The 26,524-nt window shown below is 47.4% G+C and overlaps 1 protein-coding gene across 1 annotated transcript; it reads left to right on the top strand.

Moving 5' to 3' along the window:
• On the top strand, positions 1–26,241 carry PVALB (parvalbumin). The gene is made up of 5 exons (XM_053251306.1): positions 1–155; positions 14,317–14,385; positions 18,702–18,834; positions 22,659–22,768; positions 26,012–26,241. The coding sequence occupies exons 2-5, from the start codon at positions 14,325–14,327 to the stop codon at positions 26,038–26,040; spliced, it is 333 nt and encodes a 110-aa protein (XP_053107281.1). The 5' UTR covers positions 1–155; positions 14,317–14,324; the 3' UTR covers positions 26,041–26,241.
• The last annotated feature ends 283 nt before the right edge of the window (positions 26,242–26,524 follow it).

The following is a 26,524-nucleotide window of genomic DNA, read 5'->3' on the forward strand; positions in this document are numbered from 1 at the left end:
GTATCTGACACCGGCGAGGAGGGGGACATCGCCTTCCCGAAATAGAAAAGGCAAGGAGCCTATATAAGTGGGGTTCCCGCCCGCGGTTTCACCTTCCCGTGAGCACCTCCAAAATCCACCAGCCTTTTTCGGTGCGTCCTGCAAACACTCGACAGGTAAGCTTTTGGTTGGGGAAAGAAGAGCAGCCCTGTCCGGCACCTTTCCTTACCGCGATCATGGATTCAGCTTTGGATCATTGGGCATTGTGCGTGGTCCTAGGGAGGTCAAAGGCGCGAGGATCCCTCTTTATCTCCGCACACAGTAGCTCCCACCGCAGCCCGAAACAAACACAAAGTAAATCGAACAGGCAAATGACTCTCCCGCGCCATAGAAGAAGCTTGGGAGCGTCTTTCCATTCCCAGCAAGGAGCTCGCAACAGGTGAAGGAAGAATCAAAAGGAGAAAGGCTCGGCAGAGGGAGGAGTGGCGGGGGGGGGTCGGATTGGGGAGCGGGGAGTGGACCACGCTTGGAGGAAAGGGACGGAGAATTGGGGGAGGGGGTGTGATGTGACTACACAGGGGCATTGCACGAAGAAATTATCCGGCCCAATGTGGGAATAGGAAAGAGCAGCTCCCGGTTCCAGGGAACGACTCGGATTCGGACCGGGGTGGAGGTGCAAAAAGTTGAACCCCCCCCCCCAAAAAAATCAGGCACGTAGTGTGTAGATGGGCTACAAGGCTATGGCGAAGGAGAGAGAGAGAGAGGCGAAGAGAGGCTGGCTGGCATCTGCTCCCCGCGCGGGGCATTTCTTGTACTTGGAAACTCCAAGAGAACGGGATGAGATCGCCCTCTGAACAGGGATTTGCAAGCAGAGGAAAGCCTATGAGGAGGAGCAACTCCTCCCTTCAGAGAGGGGGAGACCGTCTGGGTTATTGGATGTGGTTGGGGGAAGCTCAGAAAATGAGCGGGGATGGAAAGCGCGTATCTGTAGGCGGGCGCCATGGTCTCTTGCTGAGTCTTCGGGGCCTCTGGCGTGACCGCTGAGAACGATGCTTCTTTGCATCCTGGTTGTTTAGGCGTTGCTTGCCGGCTGCCGGGGCGTTTTATGAGTTGTGCTGCTCGGCCAGGGTTGGTTTGGTCTCCCGAAGTCTGTTTATGTGCCTGACACTTGCACAAGCGTTCATTTTGTTTTGGCTGGCCGGCAGTTGGCGGAAAGTTGTTGTGCCTGCGCCCCGGTTACTGTTGTGTTTTCGTGAAGTCTGCAAAGTCTGGGGGGTGAGCTTCAGGAGAGGCAGGCCGGCGAGGAGATCGGGAAGGGACAGAAAGAGCCATTTCCAGCCTCAAGTAAGGTTGTGACTTGCACAAAGCGGCTCAACTCAGGAGTATTTAAAAACAACAACACCAGGAGAGTAGCAGCTTCAGAGACAGGACGTTGGCGGTGCTTCCTTTTAGCAGCCCAGCCCTCGTTGCAGAAACCCGCCATGCCTTTTGCAAGATGGGTCTATTTGGGGAGGGGGTTGATATGGCGGGGTCCCGGTTAGCCCTCTTCATACTTCTGACTTAACTTTGCCTTGCTTTTTCAAGTTCCTAGAATCAAAAAGCACAACGTTTCTCGAATAGGAAGACTATTTATATACCGCTTTTCAACAAAGGTTTCCAAAGCGGAGAATAAATAAATAAATAAATAGGGGTGTGTGTGTGTGTGTGCGCGCGCGCGTGTGTGCAGATCTGTTTAAAACAACGGTTTGGGGGCTTTCTCTCTCTCTCTTTTTTACTCTTTTTGTTTCTAACGCTCCTCTTTGTGTGATAACGTCCAATGTACACAGATTGTGTGTCCTTGCGCTGAACAGGTACGAACTGGGCTCTTGTTAACCTCGGAAGTGGGAGATTTGCCCTCAGGAGGAGGAGGGCGGGGTAGGGAGGGAGAGATCTCCTTAATCTTGGCCTTCGACTGCTATCTTCTCGGCCAGCGTTTGCAAGCGACTCGCCTGCTGGCGCGGCCAGGCTTGCCCACGGCAGAAGAAGGGCTAACAAAGGATGCCTGACTGGTGACGGCCGGGTCCTTTCCTCTGACAGCTGCCGAGCTCGAGTTCCCCACTGGGGCGACCATCCAGCAGCAGCCGCATCTTTGGCAAAAGTGTGCACTCGAGTCACGGCGGAGGGTAACAAGCAGCCATCCCCGCTTCTGGCTGCTGCCGCTTAGGGAAAGACCTGGCCACACACGCACCCCGAAGAAGAGCCAGGCGTCTTGAGTCCAAGGATTGCTGCTGAGCAAGACCTCGGCAACTGGAGGCAAAAAGTATCAGGTGTAAGTGGAGAGAGAGGGAGGCACAGCTGCTGCTGCTGCGCCCACAGAAACCCCCGGCTCCTTCTGGTGGGGCTCCCACTCCCTCTTGGGCATTTGCTGGTCAATGACCGAATACACTTCTCTAGCTCTCTTGGGCAAGAAGCGCTCGCCCTCGACCCGCCAGCACGATCTTCCGCAGCCTCGCAGCGAAGGAGAAGGACAGAGGCCGAACCTAGCTGGGACGCCCGTGGGCTGCCGCAGACTAAAGCGATAGATCCGCACAGGAGTGTGGCTATAATAGAGGAGATGGGTTCCAAGAACCCGGCCCCCCAGCTCCTGAGGCCCTCCCCCCAGTTCCACCCCTCCCTGTTTTCTTCATTATTATCGCCCTCACTCCGAGGGGCCGGCAGGGAGAAGGGCGAACAGGACTCCCTCTCCGCTCGCTATGGTCGGTCCCCTGGATCAGTGTCTTTTAAAACCCGGGTCTGCTGCAAGGCTTTCGGTTTTAACGGCAAAAAGGGACTCGTGGGAGGAGGCTCTTAGCAGCGTCCCCTAACAGAACTGAAATCACTCGAGAGAGGGGGCTGTAGGGAGGCACGCTGTGGGGGAGCGTCTGCACTGCCCACCTGCACCCCTTTTGTAGTTGCACCCATCACAGGCACACTGTTTCTGCGGGACTGGGGCAGTTCTAAGTGAGATGCACTTTGCACTAGGGCAGCTTTTCTGTCAGGTGAAGAGCTTATCTTTTTTTTATTTATCGAATTTGTACACCGCCCCAAACTTTCATCTCTGGGCGGTTTACAATAACATACAGTTATTGAGTTCTGGGTTTGTTGCTGGAAAGCTTCGCACAGTAATGCAAGGCAGTGACTTAGCCTACCCGGCATACTGTATTCTCTGGGACCAGGCAGAGGAACAGCAGCATGGCAAAACAATGTTTGGACATTGCCTACCAGCTGTCAAGAGTTCTCCTCCTCCAAGTCCTGAGCGTTCCCTGACCCAGTAGGATTCTGCCTTCCCTGAACTGTGCTGCCCATTTTTGTCCTGGACCAGCAGTACAGTAGCGATGCTGCTCTGTCTGCAATAATCTTGGTTGGGCTCAAAAGAGAGTTTATTTTCCTGTAAAAGTGGGATTGCAAACTGGACAGAGGGAGGATGTTGCAATGGGCAAGACAACAAAACTAGGCTCATCTTGCCACATCTAGCCATGACAGGAGAAGGGCCACTCAGCACCTGCTTTTCCACAATAGCATTTTTCCATGCCGCATTCTCAATGTGTCTGAGAAGATGGGTTTGAACTCTTGACCTGATCAAGGGCATACCTGGAACAAGAGAGTGAGTGCAATTTCACCCTGAGCTTCCCCAACTTATGAAAGTCTGTCCCCTTGAAACTTTGGTAACATAGCAGAAACCACAGTGTGGAGATGCCTTGACACAGAGAGGGGGCAAGAAGCACCTCCTCAGGCTAGTAGTTGCCCCCACCCCCTGCCCCCTCACCATTGTTGGACCCCTTGAAGGAAAGGCACTTTTCATATTTCATAAAGAGAGTGCTTTTCTCTTTCAGTCTCAGAGTGTTTACATGGGAAATCCAGCTTGTTTGAGAGCTTTTTTCCTTATTGAATTTGGTTGGCTAATGGCTAATGCTTGTAATATAAAAATAAAGTATGCATCACCTAAATGAACTTCATCAAAATCAATAGGATTTATTGCAGAGAAGATATGTTCCAGATGAGAGTCTTAATGTGAAATATACTATGATTTATGTTTCTGAAATCTAACATGGGACACAGTTCACGCACCCAGAAATGCACTTTGTCCCTTCTGTGCCCCATCTCGATTTTGTTTCTTCTGCCACCAGTGTGCTTTGAAGGCTTATGTTTATTGTGGCACAGGCTGCATAGGCAATACATGATGCACAAGTTGCATCCGCAACACTGTTGGCTGTTTTTCTTTCAAACTGCACCTCTGCTTTCAAACTCAGACACCAACAGGGCAATGGCTGTGAAAAGCCACAGTTCTGCTGTCCGATTAGCTCTCCTTTGCTTTGACGCCTGACTGTCTGCTATAGCTCTGACCTACGCTGCTACCAACATGGATGGTCTCTTTCTATCTGGGTTTTCTTAGAGCCCTTTGTTACATTTTTAGTGGAGGCCATAAAATAAATGGGCACTGCCTTCCCAGGAATTGATTTCAGAGTGCTGGGAAGCACTTCTGTACCCAAGTGTGGAGGGAGGCCAGTGGTGGCCCAGGTACAACTTGCCACCGCCGGGCGGGGGGGGGCAGCCATGCCCCATACATCACATCAGATCAGCGTCTGATGTCAGATGCAGGAGGCATGGTTTGCTTGCAAATGGGAAATCCAGCCAGAGTGGCTAGCAGGGAGAGCCACTCCAGCCTTGCTACAGCTGGATTTTACTTGCAAACGGGGTGCATGCCCCCGCCCCGAATTTCTGATGTTGAGGGCGTGGCTGGGGCATGAGGCATGGCCCCTGAAGTGTGGCAGCCCGTGTTATTTGGGCTTGTTCATACTATGGTGGCTCCGCCAGTGTCTGTCCTTTGTAGTCAGAACCTTCCCATGAGCCTATCTGCATCAGCAGAAAGGCCTGTTCGCATATTAATTTGCATATCTACACATCTATTGTATGCCATTTAAAAACAGCTGGCTCCATTTGCTGGTCAGGGTGTCCATTCCCAAGCAAACAGTGGATACAGTACCCACTTGAACCTGGCACATTTGGCCTTCAGCTGTTTACTTCCCTTGCATAAGGCTAAATCAGTACAACTGCAGAAGGGCTGTTATGGGCACTTAAGGAGACCAAAGCAGGGGGGGAAACGGTACATGAAAATAACAGTTGGAGGGGGATACAATATGTAGTGTGTATCCATGCTAATGTCAGAAGCCTCCGGGTTAAGATGAGGGGTGGGAGCACTGCTTAGTATTAAAAGAGGACCTGGGTCTAGTGAGCATAGCAGAAACCTGGTGGGATGAAGAGAATCAGTGGAATAGGGGCTGGATATATTGGGGGTGGTATTGCTCTGCATGTCCAAAGGGGCATAGAGTCCAATAAACTAGACGTGAGGAGGAAGCTCCTTCATAGAATTGCTGTGCGTGGAAATACCAGGCCCAAAAAGTCATATTGCCCTGGGGGCATACTTTTACTAAAATGCTAAGGATTATCTTAAGATGGGGAGAAAAATGTTAATAGGCATGTGGTCCTAAGCAAAAGTTGGTGTGCACCTTAATTTCTGTCCCTGTTGCCCTGGTATTCCACGAGCTTCATTGGCTTCAGTTTATGTTCTGCATCAAATTTAAAATTCTGCTTCTCATCTTTAAATCACTTAGTTCACATCTACCGCCTTATCTTTCATCTCTTCTTCAGCTGTATGTTCCTTCCTGTTCTCTTTGATCTTCTGGTACAATTTTTTTTAATTGAGCCACACCTCGGTAAATCTGCTCCTTTTTGTATTCATCCTTTCTCTTTTATCAGTCCTTATCTTTGGAGTTCTTTTAATGTTGATATTATGCAGTATGTGCTACTTCTATGTCTGCATTCAAATGATTTCTTACCTCATCTTTTCCCCCAGGCGCTCTCTGATTTTTCTCTTTTTCTTTTCATTGCTGACCTCTTCAATGAGGCCTTCCCATTCTAACTGCCTAACTATGTCATGTATTTTAGGTGATAAGTTTTGAGGCAGGGTCTCTTGTGTTTGTTCCAATTGTAAAATGCCTTTGTTGTAGGAAATATAATGGTAAAACCATAATAATGGCTGAAATGCTGCACAAGGGGATTTGGTGGCTTGAGCACCACTCACACCCCTGCATGCATGCAAACTTCTGCAATGGGGCTGCATTGCAGGGCAGCAGAAGTCAGCAAAAAGGGCTCTGTGCATGCAGTTGCATGATGCCCGTTGTTTCCAATGGATGTTGGAAAAGAGAGCTGGAAGAGAGCTGGTCTTGTGGTAGCAAGCATGACTTGTCCACTTAAGCTAAGCAGGGTCTACCCTGGATGCATACGAAAGGGAGACTAGAAGTGTTTGCACTGTAAGATATTCCCCTTAGGGGATGGAGTCGCTCTGGGAAGCATATCTAGGTTCCAAGTTCCTTCCTTTGCGTCTCCAAGATAGGGCTGAGAGAGATTCCTGCCTGCAATCTTGAAGAAGCTGCTGCCAGTCTGTGAAGACAATACTGAGTTAGATAGACCAATGGTCAGACTCGATATATGGCAGCTTCCTAATGTTCCTATGAAGTTGCATTCTGCAGCTGCGCCCACATTGCAGGTATTTACATAGGCAGTGCTGAAGTCACCCACGTCCCCTTAAACAGTAAATAATAATAACAACAACAACAACAACAACAACCCCCCAGTGAGGCACTACCTTGGCGTGGTTGTGGGGCTTGTGTGCTCTGAGGAAGGTGAGAGCTATGCCAGAGGTCCAACCATACTGGACAGGTCTCACCAGAGGAGCCAGACAAAGAGTGCTTCTCCCATCAACAATATGGTGAGACGTAACTTTAATAAATCTATACCGGATTGGTCGTCGCCAGGGTCAACAAGGACCGCGACAGGTGCTATAGTCCCTGGACATCTGGTGGCAAGTGGGCAACAGGACTCAGGATCTTCAGTTGAGCAACCAGGGCTGAAGACAGCAAAGTTACTGGAAGAAACGTCGCTTAACCAAAAAAAAATATGAAAAATGCCAACAAGGAAATAATGATCTGCTATTACAAGTCTTGTCCAACTAGAAGAGGTTATTTAAAAAGAATGTACCAAATCTGGAAAGAGAAGCATCCAGATACAGAAATAACAGAACAAAGGCTAGCAGACCAGAGAAGATTCATAATAAGAAATAAAGTGTTCACAGGAGTTGAGCTGGAAGAACTGCAAAGAGCAACACAGGCTCAAGATATGGAAGAAGAATTACCACCAATTGAAGAAGTTGCTCAGGCGCAGGTGGAGGAGGTGTTGGAAATCGAGGATGCCACTGTTGCTGAACTGTTTCAAAATCAAAACCAGGCAACCTCCCCTTTGCCTTCACCTCAAAAACCCAAATGCCATTTAACAGAAAAGCAACAAGAACTAAAGCAAAAAATAACTGAGCACATGAACCAAACAACCACCAGGGTTCAACTTCCCGCTCTAAAAACAGTTGCCAAAAAACAACTTGCTCAGGCATTAAAAGATGTCAATGCTGCACTTGCAGAAATATCAACCAATAATTTGCAAGAAACAAACCAACTAATGTACAGTGCAGCAACAATAACAACACAAGAGCTCGGATATAAGATCAGTGGACCTGTAAAAAAAAAAAAAAAGCAGTACATCACCTAAATGGAAGATTAGATTAGAAAATAAAATCTCCAGGCTTAGATCAGATGCTAGTAAATTGAAAGATATGAAAGACAAGAAGCTGAAGAATGAAAACACCAAACAGTATCTGATCCAAAAATACCACCTAGATTCAAGGAAAATTAGAGAAGTCCTGGAAATAATAAAGCAGCAAATAACAGCAGTGTCAAAGAAGATTAGCAGATATGAAGCCAGAACTACACAACACAGGCAGAATCTCCAATTCCAGTCGAATCAGAGACGTTTCTACCAAAGCATAGAAGGAGAAACTGCAAGAAACGTAGAAACACCAAATAAAGAAGAAACAGTGCAGTTCTGGGGGAAATTATGGGACAATCCAATAGATTATAATAAAAAAGCAGGCTGGATGAAAGAGGTCAAAAAATGTAACCAACTAATGCAAGATCTAATAATAACACCAGAATTAATAAGTGAAAGAGCAAAGAAAATTAAAAATTGGACTGCTCCAGGCAACGATGAACTGCATGGCTTTTGGCTTAAACACCTAACAAGCCTTCATAAACAACTATCAAAACAGTTCAGTCACATTTTGCAAGGCGGTGATGTTGAACAATGGCTAACAACCGGAAAAACTCATCTCATAATGAAAGACCCAACAAAAGGTGCAGTTCCAAGTAATTATAGACCGATCACCTGCCTGCCAACCATGTTCAAATTATTAACTGGAATAATAGCAGATGAAGTGATGCAACACTTATTAACTAACAAACAGCTTCCAGTTGAACAGAAAGGGAATTGCCTGAACACCAGAGGCACAAAAGACCAGTTGCTGATTGACAAAATGATTATAGAAAATTGCAAGAGAAGAAAAACAAATCTAAGTGTTGCATGGATTGACTACAAGAAAGCCTTCGATTCATTGCCTCACACATGGATACTAAAATGTTTAGAAACAACTGGTGTCAGCAAAAACATTCAGATATTTATAAAAAAAGCAATGAGCATGTGGAGTACACAGTTAACAATCAATGGCGAGACACTTGGACAGGTTAGCATTAGAAGAGGCATTTTCCAAGGGGACTCGCTATCCCCTCTGTTGTTTGTAATCGCCATGACCCCACTTTCACAAATACTAAACAAAACAGGCCTCAGATACCAAACATCTAAAACATCAAGTCAAATCAACCATCTGCTGTACATGGACAATCTGAAGTTGTATGGAAAGTCCCAGTCAGAAATCGAATCACTGCTAAACACTGTCCGTATATTCAGTAGCGATATAGCAATGGAGTTTGGACTAGACAAGTGTGCTGCATTAATAATGAACAGAGGCAAAATAAGAAAAACAGAAGAAATAGAACTGCCCAATGGAAGCAACATCAAGAACCTGGAAGAGAAAGAACATTACAAATACTTGGGCATTCTCCAGGCTGATAACATCGCACACACTGAAGTTAAAAGAAAAATTGGAAGTGAATACATCAAGAGAGTTAGAAAAATCCTCAAGTCCAAACTCAATGGCGGGAACACCATACAAGCCATAAACACCTGGGCTATACCTGTTATCAGATACACTGCAGGAATAATAGACTGGACCCAGGCAGAGCTAGAGACGCTGGATCGTAAGACCAGGAAAATCATGACCATCAATCATGCTCTGCACCCCCACAGTGATGTCAATAGGCTATACCTCCCTCGCAGCTCAGGTGGAAGAGGAAAGCTGCAGGTCCATCAAACAGTAGATGTAGAACAGTAGAAAAGAGGCCTTGAAGAATATATCAAGGACAGTGAAGAAGATGCACTTAAAATGGTCGATAACGCGAAACTATTCAACACCAATGAAAGAAAGCAGGCCTACAAGAAAGAACAAGTCAAGAACTGAGCAGAAAAATAAGCCCCTGCATGGTCAATATTTGCACAATATAAGTGGAAAATCAGACATCACCAAGACCTGGCAATGGCTTAAGAATGGTTACTTGAAGAAAGAAACAGAGGGTTTAATACAGGCTGCGCAAGAACAGGCACTAAGAACAAATGCAATAACAGCAAAAGTTGAAAAATCCACAACAAACAGCAAGTGCCACCTTTGTAAAGAAGCAGATGAAACAGTGGACCACCTAATCAGCTGTTGTAAAAAGATCACACAGACTGACTACAAACAAAGGCATGACAAGGTAGCAGGGATGATACACTGGAACATCTGCAAAAAATACAAGCTACCTGTAGCCAAAAATTGGTGGGACCATAAAACTGAAAAAGTGGTAGAAAATGAAGACGTAAAAATATTCTGGGACTTCCGACTACAAACAGACAAACATCTGCCACACAATACACCAGATATAACTGTAGTTGAGAAGAAAGAAAAACAAGTTAAAATAATCGACATAGCAATACCAGGGGATAGCAGAATAGAAGAAAAAGAAATAGAAGAAAATATAGAAGAAAAAAAGAAATAGAAGAAAAAGAAAGTTCCAAAAGACCTTGAAGAGCACCTCAACACCACAGAGGTCACAGAAATCACCATCAGCCAATTACAAAAAGCAGCTTTACTGGGAACAGCCTATATTCTGTGACGAAATCTATAACAATTGACAATAAAATTCAGCCATCCCAGGTCCTTGGGAAGGACTCGATGTCTGGATAAAACAAACCAGTCAATAACACCTGTCTGACTGTGTAAACAAGAAATAACAACAACAACTTCTGACTACAAACAGACAAACATCTGCCACACAATACACCAGATATAATTGTAGTCAAGAAGAAAGAAAAACAAGTTAAAATAATCGACATAGCAATACCAGGTGGTAGCAGAATAGGAGATAAAGAAATAGGAAAAAATAACAAAATACAAAGATCTACAAATTAAAATTGAAAGGCTGTGGCAGAAGAAGACCAAAATAATCCCAGTGGTAATTGGCGCTCTAGGTGCAATTCCAAAACACCTTGAAGAGCACCTCAACACCATAGGGGCCACAGAAATCACCATCAGCCAATTACAAGAAGCAGCTTTACTGGGAACAGCCTATATTCTGTGACGATACCTATAATAATAACAACAACAACAACAACAATATTGATAATACAATTCTGGCATCCCAGGTCCTTGGGAAGGACTCGATGTCTGGATAAAACAAACCAGTTAATAACACCTGTCTGACTGTGTAAACAAGAAATAATAGTAATATCAGGGAAGCAGGCTGCAGTCAAAGTAGAAGATGTAATAATATAATATTATATATTGCTAACTGGGCAAAGAGGCACCTTTTTAATGTGGTGATTCTCTTTATTTAACAGGTGGAGAGTAACAGGCCCTATCCACTCCCAGCACAGTACCTTCAGTGACTGTTGCTGGTGTCTGTCTTATACTTATTTTTAAATTATGAGCCCTTCGGGGACAGGGATCCACCTTATTTATCTTTTTTGTTGAAAAGCGGTATATAAATATTTGTTGTTGTTGTTGTATGTATATAATGTAATGTAATAACAATGTAATAGATCCGTTCAGTTTATTTACAGTTGCTGACCAGAGAAATATATACATGCAGCTCGAACAATAACAATTGGTACTCCAGCTATTCGTAAACTTTATAGACTTCAGATATACGCATACACTCTTGCTTTGAATCCTAATGGCAATGAGACAAAACTTAACAACTGCTTAAGTAATTAGGGATGTGCAAACCGGCTTGATGTCGAACAGGTTCAGCGTTGAGCCGGTTTGGTTCAACAGTCTGGGGTTGAACCAAACCACCCTCTGTTTGGTCCAGCCCTGGACAAAATACCCAACGACTGTTCAGGGGTTAGTGGACTTTTTTATTAAACTAAAAAAGGGTTTTTTAATGGCACTTACTCCCTCTGGGGTAGTTGTTGGAGGTGGCGGGGGGATCCGTGGAGGTTCCCCTTCCCCACGCCGGCCTCAGTGCAGACCGAACCAGTCCGTTCAGTTGGCTCTTTCTTCCCCCGCGGTGCAGTGGCCATTTTGGAGGCTGCCACACCTGCACAATTGGCCTCTGAGAGGCCTGGGTCATTCCAAAAGCTTTTGACCAATTCCAAAAAGCTTTTGACCAATTCCCTCATCAAAAGCACCTGAGTAAATCTAGCAATCATATAATTAGAAGAAACCTTTTATGGACTGCTATCTAGTCAACAAACTAGAAGCCGAGGACAGGAATATATGGACAGTTTTCACAATGGAGGGACAGAAGAGGGCAACCAAAATAAAAAAATCCAACCATGTGCATATAGATGGGGTCCAAAGTGATTGTGACTGTTCAGGAAATTGATCTTGGAGATGTGAAAAATATCAATGCAGTGATCAATGACAATGAAAAAGGCAACTTTCATGTTAGAGATTATTAGGAAGGGATTGAAAAGAAAATAGATGGGATCATAATCACCTTATAGAAATATATGATGCAGTCATATCTGGACTACTGCATGAGCTTCTGATTGCCTATACCTAAATAAGTATATCGTTTAACTGAAAAAGGTTCAGAAAGGGACAACCCAAATGATCAAGGAGTTAATAATAGGCCTTTCTGCACCTTCTCTGTGAGGAAAGACTAAAGCACTTGGGACTTCTTAGTTTAGAAAAAGTGAGGCATGACTGAGATTTTTAAATAATGAGTGGTGTGGAGGAAGCAGCATTTTCTCTGTGTTATAATATTAGAGCTCAGAGTCACCCAATGAAACTGAGTGGCAGTAGGTTAAGGACAGACAAAACAGAATTCTTCTCCACGCAGCACAGAATTAGCTTATGAAATTATCTACTTCAAGCCATAGCTTAAATGATTTTTAAAGGGGGACAAGACAAATAGATAGAGCAGGGGGTCTCCTCCTCTTATGGGAGGAGAGCTGGTCTTGTGGTAGCAAGCATGAATCATCCCCCTTGCTAAGCAGGGTCCACCCTGTCTTGCTTTTGAATGGGAAACATGTGTGAGCACTGTAAGATATTCCCCTCAGGGGATGGGGTCACTTTAGGAAGATCATCTACATGCTTGCCTGTTGGGGTCCCTTTCCCAGCTCATCTGGGTAAGGAGGACTCCTGCCCCCGTCCCCGTAAGATACTTGCCGATTAACAGGAGACAAGAGGGAGATCCTTTTCAGTTCCTTTATTCAGCTGAGCAAAGCAACCTGGGGACTCACTCAATGCACGCAGGCAGGGAGTGGTGCGCCGGCAAAGGGTCACACACATTCTTATACCCCTGAGTAAACAAGTTCATGCCGTTTCCCCCCAGCAAGGTGACTTTATTGGCTGTTTCAAGCTTGCTCTGTTTTCCTATACATTATCATATACATTTCATAGATTTGCCCCTTTGCAATGGCCCCGACCTTTCTTTTCCTCTCCTTGAGATTTTCAGGCTGAAGCAATTGCACCTGTCAGCAACTAACTGTTAGTCTGTGGTTTACACAGAGAGCCCTGTTTCGTGACCTACATAGTTCAGGCTCAGCCCCACGGCTTGCTTTGCTGCAATAAACTACTCTAAAGTTTCATGCAAGCATGGTCACAGAAGCAAAATGGCGTAAGTTAGGCTAACCAAATGTACGGAACCCTTCATGCCTGCAGAAAGGTCCAAGTTCCCTTCCTGGCAGCATCTCCAAGATAGGACTGAGAGAGACTCCTGCCTGCAAGCTTGGAGAAGCCGCTGCCTGTCTGTGTAGACAATACTGAGCTAGATGGACCAAGGGTCTGAATCGGTATAAGGCAGCTTCCGCGCTTCATAGGGGTTCTCAACCTTGGGCCCCCACAGATATTGTTGGACTGTAACTCCCACCATCCCCAGCCACAATGACCTTATGCCTGGGGATTATGGGAATTGTAGTCCAACAACATATCTCCTAGGATAGATTTTTGGACTTTGGCTTGCCTGGGTTGCCTGGGTTCACCTCTTCAATGGGTGTCCTGGGGCCAATGACTAGCTCTTAGAATTCTCTCAAGGATACCAGGGGGAGAGACTCAAGGATGTTGTCCAGAGCTCCCTGGAAGAAGGATGGAAGTCCAAATGTGCTGAACATAGGAAACTGCCATATACTGAGTCAGAGCATTGGTCTATCTAGCTCAGTATTGTCTTCACAGACTGGCAGCGGCTTCCCCAAGGTTGCAGGCAGGAATCTCTCTCAGCCCTATCTTGGAGAAGCCAGGGAGGGAACTTGAAACCTTCGGCTCTTCCCAGAGCGGCTTCATCCCCTGAGGGGAATATCTTGCAGTGCTCACACCTCAAGTCTCCCATTCATATGCAACCAGGGCAGACCCTGCTTAGCTATGGGGACAAGTCATGCTTGCTACCACAAGACCAGCTCACCTTTCCGAAGCCCCTCTGCATCCATCCAGTCGGCCTAGCACTACTTCTACTTGCACTGCAGCGGGCCGACGGCTTGACCTTGACATGACCCCTCCCTCGCCTGTCTGGCCCACCTCCCCTCGCCACCCTTACGTGCCGATCCACAGATCTCTTGTCCTCCCCGCCATAACAATCCCTCTCTCCTCGGAGGGGTCTGCAGACTGCCTGCCTGCCTGCCTGCCAGCCTCTCAGAGAGCCTGGTGGCACTTCTTCGGCTGCTTGTGGCTGGCACCACTCCAGCCCTCTCCCGGTGTGCCATCCCCGCCCGGCACTGCAGCTTTGGTCATATGAGCAGAAATGATAAGAAGGGCACTTTCGCCTCCCCCTCCCTCCCTCCCTTGCCCCCTCCTTCTGAAATCTTTCTAACTGCACTTTGCCTTTCTTCTTCTTCCAACAGTTGCAAGGATGGCGATGACTGACGTGCTCAACGCTGAGGATATCAAGAAGGCGGTGGGAGCCTTTGCAGGTAAGCCGCGGCGGCGGGGCCTCCTTTGCCCCGGGATGGGGGCGAGGGGGGGCAGGCGGGGGGGGGAGATTTCTTCAAAGTGCCGCTCAAGAGGGGAGGCAGGAGGAGGACCAGAGGGTGCAGCAGGGAGAAGGGCTGGGCTGGGCTGTGAAGCGCGCGAAGCAGGCACGCAAGGCTGAGCCGCTAGAAGCGCCGGGATGAGGCGTCTCTGCTAACTTCCTTCGGACGCTGCGCGGATCGCAGGGCCCCACTAATTTCACCCCTGAGGGAAGCTGGCAGCCACTGCGGGCACGTAGCGGAGAAGTTGCACAAATGAACCGTCCCAGCGATTGGCATGATGATTGGCATTCTGGCAGCGCCCTTCAAGACTCGGTCTCCACCAGCGCGACTGACTCCCCCCGCCCAACTCCCCACCATTCACTCTTCCCCTTCTCTCTCCCTCCCTCTCTCTTCCCCATCTTCTTCCCAAGGATCCGCGCGCCAGACTTGTCCCAGTGTTGCTCTGTTCTGGACAAGGTTCTGCTTCTCAGAATGCAGAAGAGGGGTTGAAAGAATCCACGGGCTTTCGTGAACTGGGGGGGCTGGGGTGGCCGCAAGGGTCCCAAAACTTCACGTGCAGCAGCAGTTTCCCTTTCAGCGTGCCGCGGTCAGCAGTTGCTGCCGCCGGTTCAGGATTGTGGGCAGGGTGGGATAAGCCACAAGTTTCAGAGAGAGATTCAGCCTCCTCTGTGAACCCACACACAGAGCTCCAGCTTCTAGCAAGTGCCGCCCCAACAACCCCCTTGGTGAGGCACTATCCGTCATAACTCACCCAGTTCCCCGCTTTTCGAAGGAAGCTGCCGTCCTTGTTGGGAATATTGGAAGCTGCCTTATTGGTCTATCTGAATCATTATTGTCTACACTGACTGGCAGCTGGTCTCTACGGTTTCAGGCAGGAGTCTGTTCCAACTCCCAACCTTACCTGGAGATGCCAGGGATTGAATCTGGGACCTTTTGCAGATGTTCCACCCCTGAGCCACAGCTCCATTGCTTTGGCAATACGCAAGATATATCTTGACAATGCAATACAGTATCCTGGGTCTGAACTGAATAAGGGAGGACTGTCAAGTCCGAGTCCGACCCCTTCTCCAAGAGATCCCACCACCGCATGCACACACGCTTGCATAATCCGGATCACAAGCAGAGAGTAGCATCAGGCAAGATACCCCTCACCAAGCAGTCCGCAGGCTTCAGAAGCTCCAAGGAATCTCACTCACTCACTCACACTCCCGGGCGCCTAAGGAACCTGCATCGTCCTGGGATCTCTCTGTGTCTTGTCTAAGCAACTTTCTCCGCACCCTGGTTATCTATAGCCCCACTGGGAATGCTAACAGTGCCCCTTCCCCACTCCAATCCTAAAACCAGCGCTATGTCCCTTTGGCCGCCGCCGCCACCGCTTCATTTCCTCCTTGCCCATGCGATGACCTTGCAAGCCCACAGCGAGCTCCGAGGGAAATGCATCGCAGCAGCAGCCGAAGAACTGAACGCACCACGAATAGTAGAAAACCTCTTGATTCGTGGGCTGTTCACTACTCCAGCAGCACCAGGGAAATATGGGCCAGAGGGAGAAAGGGAGTCCTCGAGGAACGGACTGTCTCCGCACACTCCAACACAAACCCTACATACACACTCGCGCGCCGCCTCTTTTCAGTCATTCATTCATTCATTCTCTTGATCTGCGTGCAGCGCCGGTCCCGGAGAAAGGCGGCGGCGGCTGCTGCTGCTGTCCAAAGGGAAAAGGCAAAGCGTTCAGTCCTGCCTAATCAGGGCACTTCTTGGAGGTCACTGCCTTAGATTTCCCTAGCGCCGCCTTTGGATTCAAACCCCTTGGCAAGAAGGATGATCCGCTGTTCAATTTCACAGGCTTTGAAGCTTCTGAAGCCCTGGGTGGGGGCGGGGGATCGGCCTGAACTCCAACAGAGGGGCTGCAGTCTAGCAGTCTCTGGGTAACTGTCCTAAATCGGAGTGAATTCAGGTGCTATTTATTACTGCTATTCTATTTCTGTCCTGCCCACTCCTTAGGTGCACAGGGCTTATGACCATTATAAAATATGAAAACTAAGACAGTAGGGGTTTTTGTTGGGTTGTTTTTGCCACCCCAGGAAAGTTAAAATGTTATGCCTCCACTTTATGTTGAGCTGACCATGATACTGGCTGATGTACAGAACAAAGATGCACTGGTGAGAGCAGCCTAACAGAACTTCCCAACTAACTGCATCAATGCAATGGGGAAGTAACAGTTCTTCATCCCCCCCCCTGCCCCAAATTCCTCTATGTCACCAGAAAAAATGTCCCTGAGGGTTGTGCAGCCCTCAGGGACACATTTGGAGCAGGCACAAAGGGCTTCCTGGGGAAGGGAAGGGAATACAAAACAACTGCTTCCCTGCTGCACCAGTGCAAAAGTGAATTTTTGTTAGAATGCTCTCTTGCTGCACCAGTGCATCCTTGCTCTATATATTAATCAGTGCAACCACTATATGGTTTTAATTTGTAACACCAAAGCACATTATATTACATATATAGTTAGTATTTTTAAACCTGCCTTTCCTCCAAGTTCAGGCCAGTATACACAATCCTTCTCTCCCTCCTCATTTTATCCTCACAACAACCTTGTGAGGCAGGTTAAGCTGGGAGAGAGTGACTGGCCAAAGGGCACCCAGTGAACTCCATGGCTGAGTGAGGATTTGAACTCAGGTCCCCACAGTCCCAGGTTAATCACTACACTCCATGGCTCTGTACTTATGCTCTGGACAGTTGGTGGGAGACCAGAAGGCTCTTAGTCTGGTTCCATGGAATGGGGAGGGGATGGGGAGGGAGGGAGAAGGTGGTGGTGCAGGTTCTCCGAGATGTTTCCATAGCTAAGGCAGGTGCCTCAGGCATTTTGATTTCAGTGAGGCTTAAATACTCACTTCCATAGCCCTATCTCCTCTCTGCCTAAGGGGGCATATCAGTAGTTTGGGGGGGATGAGGTGTAGTCAAGGGTGCAAACTGATATCCTTACTAGTGGCCAGTGGCAGCTCTTTCATGAGTGGAGTGGATCTATAATTGACTGACGTCCCAAGAACATGGGCTGCCTGGAGCCCAATGGGGAAAGGGGGCCACTCGGGACCCCACAGAGGAAGGAAGGCACTGTAGGCCCCGGCATTCACTGCCTCTGCAGTGCCCCCACTACCAGCTTGCCATTGGCTGCCCCGCACCGTGGGATGGCCTGCTGCCTCAGGCCCACCACCTGACCCTCCTTTTCTCCCTCTCTTGCCAGCCGGCTGCTGTCCTCCATGGGCCCATCCAGCACAGTTGCCATGGTCGGCAAAGGGCAGTAGGCCACCCAATGTGTGATAAAACCCTGGCTGTACCCCATTTGAATAACAACTGAGTAGAGCTCGTGTTGTTGCCATTGTCTCCTTGGAGCTATCTTGTTTTACTTTGTAAACTGCCCAGAGGACAATTGTTATGGGTGGCCAATAAACAAAGTTATTATTAGTAGTAGTATTCTGAAATTTTGCAGCTTCAGCCCTAGTTGCTACCTTATTGCCTATTAAGGTCTGCCACACCTCACCCCAGAACCTCCCCTTGTCCCATGAGTTCCTACTTCTGGTTCAAACAGGTCCCGAACATTCCAAACAGCTCTAGACATTCTGAAAAAACTTCTTGACATTCTGAAAGTTCTGGGTTTGTTTGTTTTTTAAACACCTCTGAAAGCCTTCCTCTATTAAGACGGTGCATCCCTTGAGGGAAGAGACTCCTTGTTTCTCCAGTATTAAATCTATGTACAGTTTTAGGTCCATGAACTGTAGTAGTAACCAACCCACCAGCCCACCAATGGCTGCTTAGTGTCTGAAATTGATAGGAAGCTCCTTGATCGCATTCCAATGGGGGTAGCTGAAAGTTTGGAACTTGTTTCTCATTGATGCTGACTCTGCTGAGGAACAGGATTGTATCCATGATTGAAGACAACAGCACACAAGTTAGTAGTTTCCTTGATAGTCCTTGCCATATTTCCGTCTTACTGAAACAGTGCTATGCCAGCAGCCATGCAATGGCATCCACAAAAATGACTAGCCTTGAAGTGGTTGAGAAGACTCAGTGGTGCATTCATTGCTGTCATAATTGAGTCCACCCACCCACCCACCTTCCTGCTGGGATAGGCATGTGTTAATCAGCCTCATGATTCCTGCAAGGTGAAGTGAATAGAGCCTGAAGGGGAGAAAATTGCTAATTGTTCCGGTAACGTAACCAACCTACTCAGTGGTCTTCTCACTCAATTTATCTTCCTGTAGCTGCCGAATCTTTTAACTACAAGAAGTTCTTTGAGTTGGTGGGGTTGAAAAAGAAGAAACCTGAAGAAGTGAAGAAAGTTTTCCAGATTCTGGACAAAGATGCAAGTGGCTTCATTGAGGAGGAAGAACTAATGTAAGCAAAGATTGAAATTTCTCCGCCATCATGGACAGCTGAAATGTGGGTAATATTAAAGTGCCACACAGCCTGATCCTACATGTGGCAACAGTTGCTGGAAGCCAGCGTATGCAGACATTTTAAGCTGCCATCATATTACTGGTCTTGTGAATTGGCTGCCGAAAAGATAGCACCCACCAACACCAGCTCCCTGATGTGATAGATCTGGCTTCATACTTTCATTGTTGAAATTCAGCCCCAGTCACTTAACTGAAACGAAGATTTTGTGAAATGTCTCAGTTTAAGCCTCCAGCTAGATGTTTGGTGAGGAAGGTAGTTATTTTTATTTATTTATTTATTTATTTATTTTACATTTTTTAATATCCCGCTCTTCCTCCAAGAAGCCCAGAGTGGTGTACTACATACTTAGGTTTCTCCTCACAACAACCCTGTGAAGTAGGGAGAGAAGAAGAGAGAGAGCTGAGAGAGAAGTGACTGGCCCAGCAAGTCCCCCAGCAAGTCTCATGGCTGAATGGGGATTTGAACTTGGGTCTCCCTGGTCCTAATCCAGCACTTTAACCACTACTGTTAGTAGTGGTTTAAAACCGTCTAAAAACGGTTCACTGGAAGGCTGCCCTATCTCAAAATAGCAGAAAACTAAATGAAAAGACTCTAATGTGCTTAAAGCTATTTAATGCATTAAATCATTTTAATAATGATTCATCTTAGTTTAAAATATATAATATGCCAAGTACCCACCAATTCTTTCTTATTGAATGACTGAGCTGAATACGGCTTACATGTAATTTTTCTTGTATCTCCCCCCCTTCCCCCCCCCCGCAAAGTATAATGGCAAGATACTTCTTTCTTTTAAGGGAAGGATGAACATTCAAGGAAGGGAATGTTAACTGTCCAAATCCAGGGGAGGGGGTGGCTGAAGTTCCTGCCCTCACTGGGCTACAGCCCTGCTGCTTGCATTGAGACGCGCCTGGGGAAAACATTTAAAAGTAGAATATTCTCCAAAGAGAACGGGTGGAAGGAATCTGTAACATTGCTTGAAATAGCTGCTAGGCTTCTGAAATGGAGCTTTCCCTAGTGAGACTTTCTTCCACCTGCAGTAGCTTCATGTGACAATTTCCTTTTTGGTGACATTAGGAAGGTCACCCCCACAAGCCAGGACAGGGTGAACTGCTCCTGCCTGCGCTACCCAGTGCTCGAGCCTCAATTATGAACTGGATGCGAGTGAATAAACTGAAGCTCAGGTCAGACAAGATGGAAATACTGGTGGTGGGTGGCTCTGGTGACCAGGCTTTAGAGGAAATGCCAGTTCTTGATAGGGATCACATTTCCCATAAGGGATAGGTTTGCGCAGCTAGAGACCGGGACATGTCATGCATGCGAGAGTCACCTCTTGACTTGACTTCTGTAATGTATTGTACATAGGGTGGACCTTGAAGACAGTTCAGAAGTCTCAGCTGGTCCACAATGAGGATGCATAATTGTCAGGTGTTAGCTCCAGAGAGCATGTGACACCAGTCCTTTGTAAGCTCCATTTGTAAGCTACTAGTCCATAGCAAGCTAAATTCAACTGCTGGCTGTTGTCCTTTAAATCCCTCTGATGTCTGAGTCTGGGATGCTTTAGAGAGTACCTTCTCCCATATATAATAAACCCACCCACATAAACTGAGATCCACAGGCAGGCTGTTGCTTTATCTATGGACCACCATCACCATTGGAAGTAAGGCGATTTGCCCCTAGTCATAGGTCTTTTTTAATGGCAGATTAGGAAACTGCTTTCCCAGAGAGTCCCAGCAGACACATTCAACAGATGGTTCTCTAGTAAGGCTGTTTACACATTCCACTGATGTACACATGTCTCATTAGAGAAAGCTTCATTTCAGATGCTTCGGTCATTATTTCAAGCAGTTACAGTTTCCTTCCACTGCTGTCTTGCATTGGGCCGAACCGAACAAAAGCATCTTCAATAGGTAGTAGGGCTAGTCACATATCTCATTATGAGGCTATTCACATGCGTGTGCAAAACCGGGCTAAGGGAGCCCAACCCAGTTGTGCATGCTCATGTGAACCACCAGGATCGGGCCCGGTCCTGGTGGCTACATGGCGGCAAACCTGCCTAAGTAGCCACCCTCTTAAATGAGGTTAAGGGAGCAAGCACTCCCATTACCTCCTTTTTTAAATCGTGTGTCAGCTGCAGCTACTTGCACTCGGGGAAGGAGGGGGGATCCCCATAAAGCACTGCACACTCACGTGGTACATTATCGGAGCTCCAGGGGTGGGGTGGCGCACAGTGGCACATCCCAGCACTCCAACCCCCATAGATGCCGGGAGCTCAGCCAACTGTCTGAGCGGGCGATCTGCCCGCCCGCCCGGGGAAGAGAGCTCAGTTGTCTGCAGGGAGAACGAGTCAAACCCCACAGATCTCCATGGAGCTCTTCTCACTGATTGTGAGAAGAGCTCCAATAAGTGCCCTACATTTGAGAGGCCTCATCCCCAGGGTCACTACAGAGAATACATGGACAGTGACTGTTCATGCATTCACTTTAGCAACCCTGGGGACCAATGAGCACTGCGAGGAGCATGATAATTCTACCCGGAAGACTACTGCACAGGCACATTACTTTATATGTGAATGCACACAGATCACTCAGATATAACCAGTTACAGGCAAGCAACCTGTTTTTGTTGCTGTACAGAAAGTAATGTCTGCATAACTGTACATGCATACGGATCAACAATCTGTTTACTTGATTTATTGATGATTTTAATCTGTGAACAGTATTCACAGATTGTGTGTGCGTACACTGTGGTCATTCACACAATCAAAAACTGTGCTCTACTTGGGTTTGGGAGCTGTGTGTGCTCTCAAATTTCGGTTGTGTGGAAACAAGGTAGGAGGAAAACCTGGGTAGAAGTGATTGCGTGGAAGCAAGGTAGGAGGAAAACCTGGGTAGCTTTTCTTCCTGCCTTACTTCCATACAATCACTTCTACCCAAGTTTTCCTCTTACCTTGTTTCCACACAACCGAAATTTGAGAGCACACACAGCTCCCAAACCCGGATAGAGCACAGTTTTTGATTGTGTGAATGACCTCAGTGTAATGTATGAATAGCCCTACTGTCTATGGGAGATGCATTTCTTCTGCCAGACCCCCACATAAGGTTAAACTCCAATAACGCTATTATTTCAGTGCTGTTCTACACTGCTGGTCTCAAGATCAGTGAGACCCGGTTTGGGACGGTGAGCGGGGAGGGAGCCCTGCGTGGCCAAATTGGCCGCCCACACAATTGCAGGCTCCGTGATGGAGCCAGTGGGGGCTGGGGGGAGTGGGGGCCAATCGGACCCCGCAAGCTCCAGCATGACCTGCGTGAGCATGCCCAGAGCCAGGAGGCGGCTTTTCACCTCCCCTCCGGGGGGGGGTGTTTCCTTGTGAGTAGCCATGGCGCGCGGCTACTCACGATCCAATAGCCTGGGTTTGTGGAGCACGCACTCCGCAAATCCGGGCTAAGGGGCAGGCTACTTGAGCGGGTTAGCCGCTCAAGAACCACCGCCCGGTGTTTCTCACGATTGAAGAAAATTGGGCTAACGGAGGCTAGCCCGATTTTCTTCAATCGTGTGAATAGCCTCAATGTTTTAAAATAGAATTATGTTATGTTGTGTTATTGTATGGTACTGTAGGTTGTAAAGGGCTTTGAGCACCGATTGGTAGAACAGGTGCAGTAGATAAAGGTGAATATTAAAATAAATACCTACATTTTAAAAATGAGATAAGTATCAGGTCTCTGGAACCAGATTCTCCTTTTCTAAATTCTTCTTGTTCATAGGTTTGTATTGAAGGGCTTTACCCCTGATGCCAGGGATCTGTCTGAAAAAGAAACCAAGGCTTTCATGGCTGCTGGAGATAAAGACGGGGATGGCAAAATCGGCGTTGATGGTAGGTGCCAGCCCTCTCCTGGAGAATTCAAGCTTGGGGAGGCATGGAGGAGCAGGGAAAGAAAGAAAGCCCTCCAGTAAGGGGAACTGCATTGTGAAATATATGGAGCAGCCTTTTAGGGAGTCCGACTATTAGCTCAGTAGGCAGTGGCCCTCCAGGATTCCAGACAAGACTTGCTCAGCCTTGCCTGGAAAGCCACGGATTGGACTTGGGACCTTCTGTATGCAATCAGGTGGCCCTTTCCCAAGCCTTGGCCTAAGCTTTCTCCAGACAGTGGTTTACAGAGAATGATTCTCTTTCCTTTCCCCCCACAATGGACATGGTTTCCAGGTTGCAACCCAGAGATTCACATTCTGTCTCTAAAAGAACCAACTGAAGTGAGAATCTAGGATAGGGGTGGGCAGACGTAAGGCTTCCAGGAGCTTTAAAAAAAAATTTTGGCTAAAGCCTTGAGAGCTAATAGCATGAAACTGCAGCTTGGGGAGGTAGAGCCATTTACAAAGAAGTAACCAGAAGTTTACATTTTTATAAAATTAATTGATTGATTAATTAATTAGCAAATTTATTGACCACCTGACTTCCTTAGACTCGAGGCAGTTTACATAAACAGCAAAGATATACACACAAGCGAACACACACACACACACACAACAACAACAACAACTAAAAGCCTGACAAAATAGATAAGTTTTCAGAAGCTTCTTAAAAGGACAGAAGGGAGGTGGCATTACGAATCTCAGGAGGCAAGGTATCCATAAGGAGGGGACTGCGACAGAGAAGGGCCTCCCACGAGCCCGGGCCCGGAACTCTGAGAAAGCCCACCTGAGATGACCTCACAGGGCAGGTCAAAGTTGGACGGGAGGGGCGGTCCTGAAGGTACAGAGGCGCCATTGGCATTGGCAGAATAAGGGATTTTTCAGCATCAAAACTCCCAAATTCCAAGAGAACTGTGATGCAGGGAAGGAGGGAGGAGGAAAAGCCATTGCTTTTTTTTTTTTTTGGCGTGGGGGAGAAATTAAGAGAAAATAATGGGAGAGAAAGGAAAGGCAACCCTGAAGATGGGGGGAGGGGTTTAAAGTGGCTTAGGCATCCCCACCCCCACTCAGCCAGCCAATCAGATTTTCGGTATTGGCTGGAAAGAGAGGGAGGGACGGAGGGACGGACGGAAAAGCAGGCCTCAAACTGGAGAGCTACTTCAGATTAGCCCAGGAGCTCCTAACCTACCTAATGCTTGCCCCTGGTTAGCTGACTGCAGCTTCGCCACACAGTCCTTCTTCATGGCACTTCATGTGTCTTGTCCCCTAGCTGTTATGTGGCATACCAAGAGTCCTGAGCACTATAGCCGGTGGGAGGAGAGAGGAGGGAAGGAGCAACTGAGTTCAGCCACAGTACTGGGAGCTGCCCTGTCTCCCATTTCATTGATTGTTTCCACACCATAACGTCAAATCTCTAGGCTTCCTCTATGTCTATAGGGGTGTGCACAGGCAGTTCATCCCAAACCAGTTCACCTTGAACCAGGGCCTGTTTGGAGATTCAGTCATGGACCAAACTGAGGGTGGTCCGGTCCGTGATCAAACCTAACCGGTTTGGGATGAATGGCGGTGTGGCAAAAGGGGGAAACTGCTTACCCTCAGCCGGCATGGCTGCCAGCACCACTGCTCGCCTCCTGGCCCTGCCCCCTTCCTTTACCAAGCAACTGCCAAGCTGGGAAGCTTGGTAAAGGGGGGTACTGGGAGGGCAAGCAATGACTCCAGCAGCCGCACTGGCCGAGGGGTAATTTCCCCCTCTCACTGCCCCCAAGCTTAAGAACTGAACCCCTTTACTTGTGAAGGGGAATTCTCTCTGGATTCCCCTATACAAGTATATCCCCTGAACCGGTTTGGCCCAGTTCAATGGTCATAGGAACATAGGGACATAGGAAGCTGCCATATACTGAGTCAGAACATTGGTCCATCTAGCTCAGTATTGTCTACACAGACCGGCAGTGGCTTCTCCAAGGTTGCAGGCAGGAATCTCTCTCAGCCCTATCTTGGAGATGCCAGGGAGCGAACTTAGAAGCTCTTCCCAGAGCAGCTGCATCCCTTAAGGGAAATATCTTACAGTGCTCACACATGTAGTCTCCCATTCAGATGCAACCAGGGTGGACTCTGCTTAGCTATGGGGACAAGTCATGCTTGCCACCACAAGACCAGTTCTCCTCTGGACTAGACCCAACCAACATGCACACCCCATCTGTCTGTCAGGAGAGGGTGTCATTTTCAGAGACAATACACCTCCTTCATCCCCAGACACATTAGACTTCTGTGAGATATGATCTACCCGATTTTTCCATTACCATAGCAAAATGCTCATTATAATAAGTGCTGTGTATAGGACTATGGAGAGAGAGCTTGTAAGGACATTGCAGGGTACATGAGCATCATCCCCCATTTCGCCCTCTGTGGGACCCCTGTCAGTGAGGGCTGGGACACCCTGTGTGATCCAAGGCAGGTTTTAGGGTGTCGAGTATGCACATATTGTGCAATGAAACAATTGTCTGGAAAGGCCCAAGTAATCCATGGTAGGGTTGCTTTTTTGAGACTTACAGCTCTATAATGAAATGCAAACCTTAAAGTGTTTACTGTCTTTTATTGTCCCACTGATATCAGTGCAATCAGCAATCTGACCACTGTATCCATTCCAGAGTCACACTGGATCTCATAAAACATTAGCGATGAGGATGATGCTGTTACCAAAGCTCTCACGTGGTATATATACTACTAAGGCAGTTCGCACAATAGTTAATTGGAGAGGACAAACATCCTCTCCAGCTTTGGGAGTTGTGTATGCTCCTGGTTTTGGATTGGATGCTAGCAAAAACCTAGGTAGGAGAGGGGGCATGATCCTCTGCAAGACAGGAGCTGGAGAGAAGAATGGTGCTGTTCTACCAGCACTTGTTCCCAGCATTTAAATGAGGTCGGAGAGAAAGCTGTCTTATTTATTTATTTTATTTATTGTTGCATTTATATACCGCCTTTTGTTAAAAAACAACAACCCCAAGGCAGTTCCCAGCTCCTGTCTTACCCAGCTCCTGTCTGACAGATGATCACTCCCCACTCCTACCTAGGTTTTTGCTAGCATACATCGGAAATTGGAAGCGTGCACAGATCCCAAAGCTGGACTGGGATGCTTGGCCTATCCAATTTACAGTCATTTGAGCTGCCTTCCCACAGACTTTCTTCCTCACCTTTATCTCTCCTTCAGAATTCAAAAGTTTGGTGGCTGAATCATAAAAGGCTTTGACCAATCTGAACCCTTCGTCCACGTCCACCCTTCACCGCCTGATTCCAGCTGTTTTCTGCTGACCTTCTTGGTTCCTCTTCTATTTATTTATGTCATTTTATACTCCAACTCTGTTCTCTGCACTGCAGCCCTGTAACTCTGTAATTGTGCTGAAAGATGCTGTTAAAATAATAAAGGTCACATCAATCTGGGCTCCACTCTGCCTGCCTTTCATGTGTGCCTCGTTTTATTCTGGCTTGAAAAAGATGAGGGAAGGGAAGGGAAGATCGGATGGGGTTAGGTTTCAGTTCCCTTTGGTTCCTACCCCTCCTGCTGTAGTGCAGGCTAGTGCACAATGGGGAGCATTTAGCCAGATTATTTCAGCAGGAATATGCCTCTGATAAATAATGTGATCTCGCTGCTTTGTGGAAAGACTGATTTCACCCTCCCCAAACTCTCCTGGATATATATTACCTTACCTACACACACAAACAC

This window comes from Hemicordylus capensis, chromosome 5 (assembly GCF_027244095.1).
Source record: "Hemicordylus capensis ecotype Gifberg chromosome 5, rHemCap1.1.pri, whole genome shotgun sequence".
Taxonomy (NCBI): domain Eukaryota; kingdom Metazoa; phylum Chordata; class Lepidosauria; order Squamata; family Cordylidae; genus Hemicordylus; species Hemicordylus capensis.

Coding starts and splice junctions, on each gene's coding strand:
- PVALB (XM_053251306.1), top strand. CDS start 14,325: ATGGCGATGACTGACGTGCTCAACGCTGAGGATATCAAGAAGGCGGTG. Junction 14,386..18,701: donor GGCGGTGGGAGCCTTTGCAG/GTAAGCCGCGGC, acceptor ATCTTCCTGTAG/CTGCCGAATCTTTTAACTAC. Junction 18,835..22,658: donor ATTGAGGAGGAAGAACTAAT/GTAAGCAAAGAT, acceptor TCTTGTTCATAG/GTTTGTATTGAAGGGCTTTA.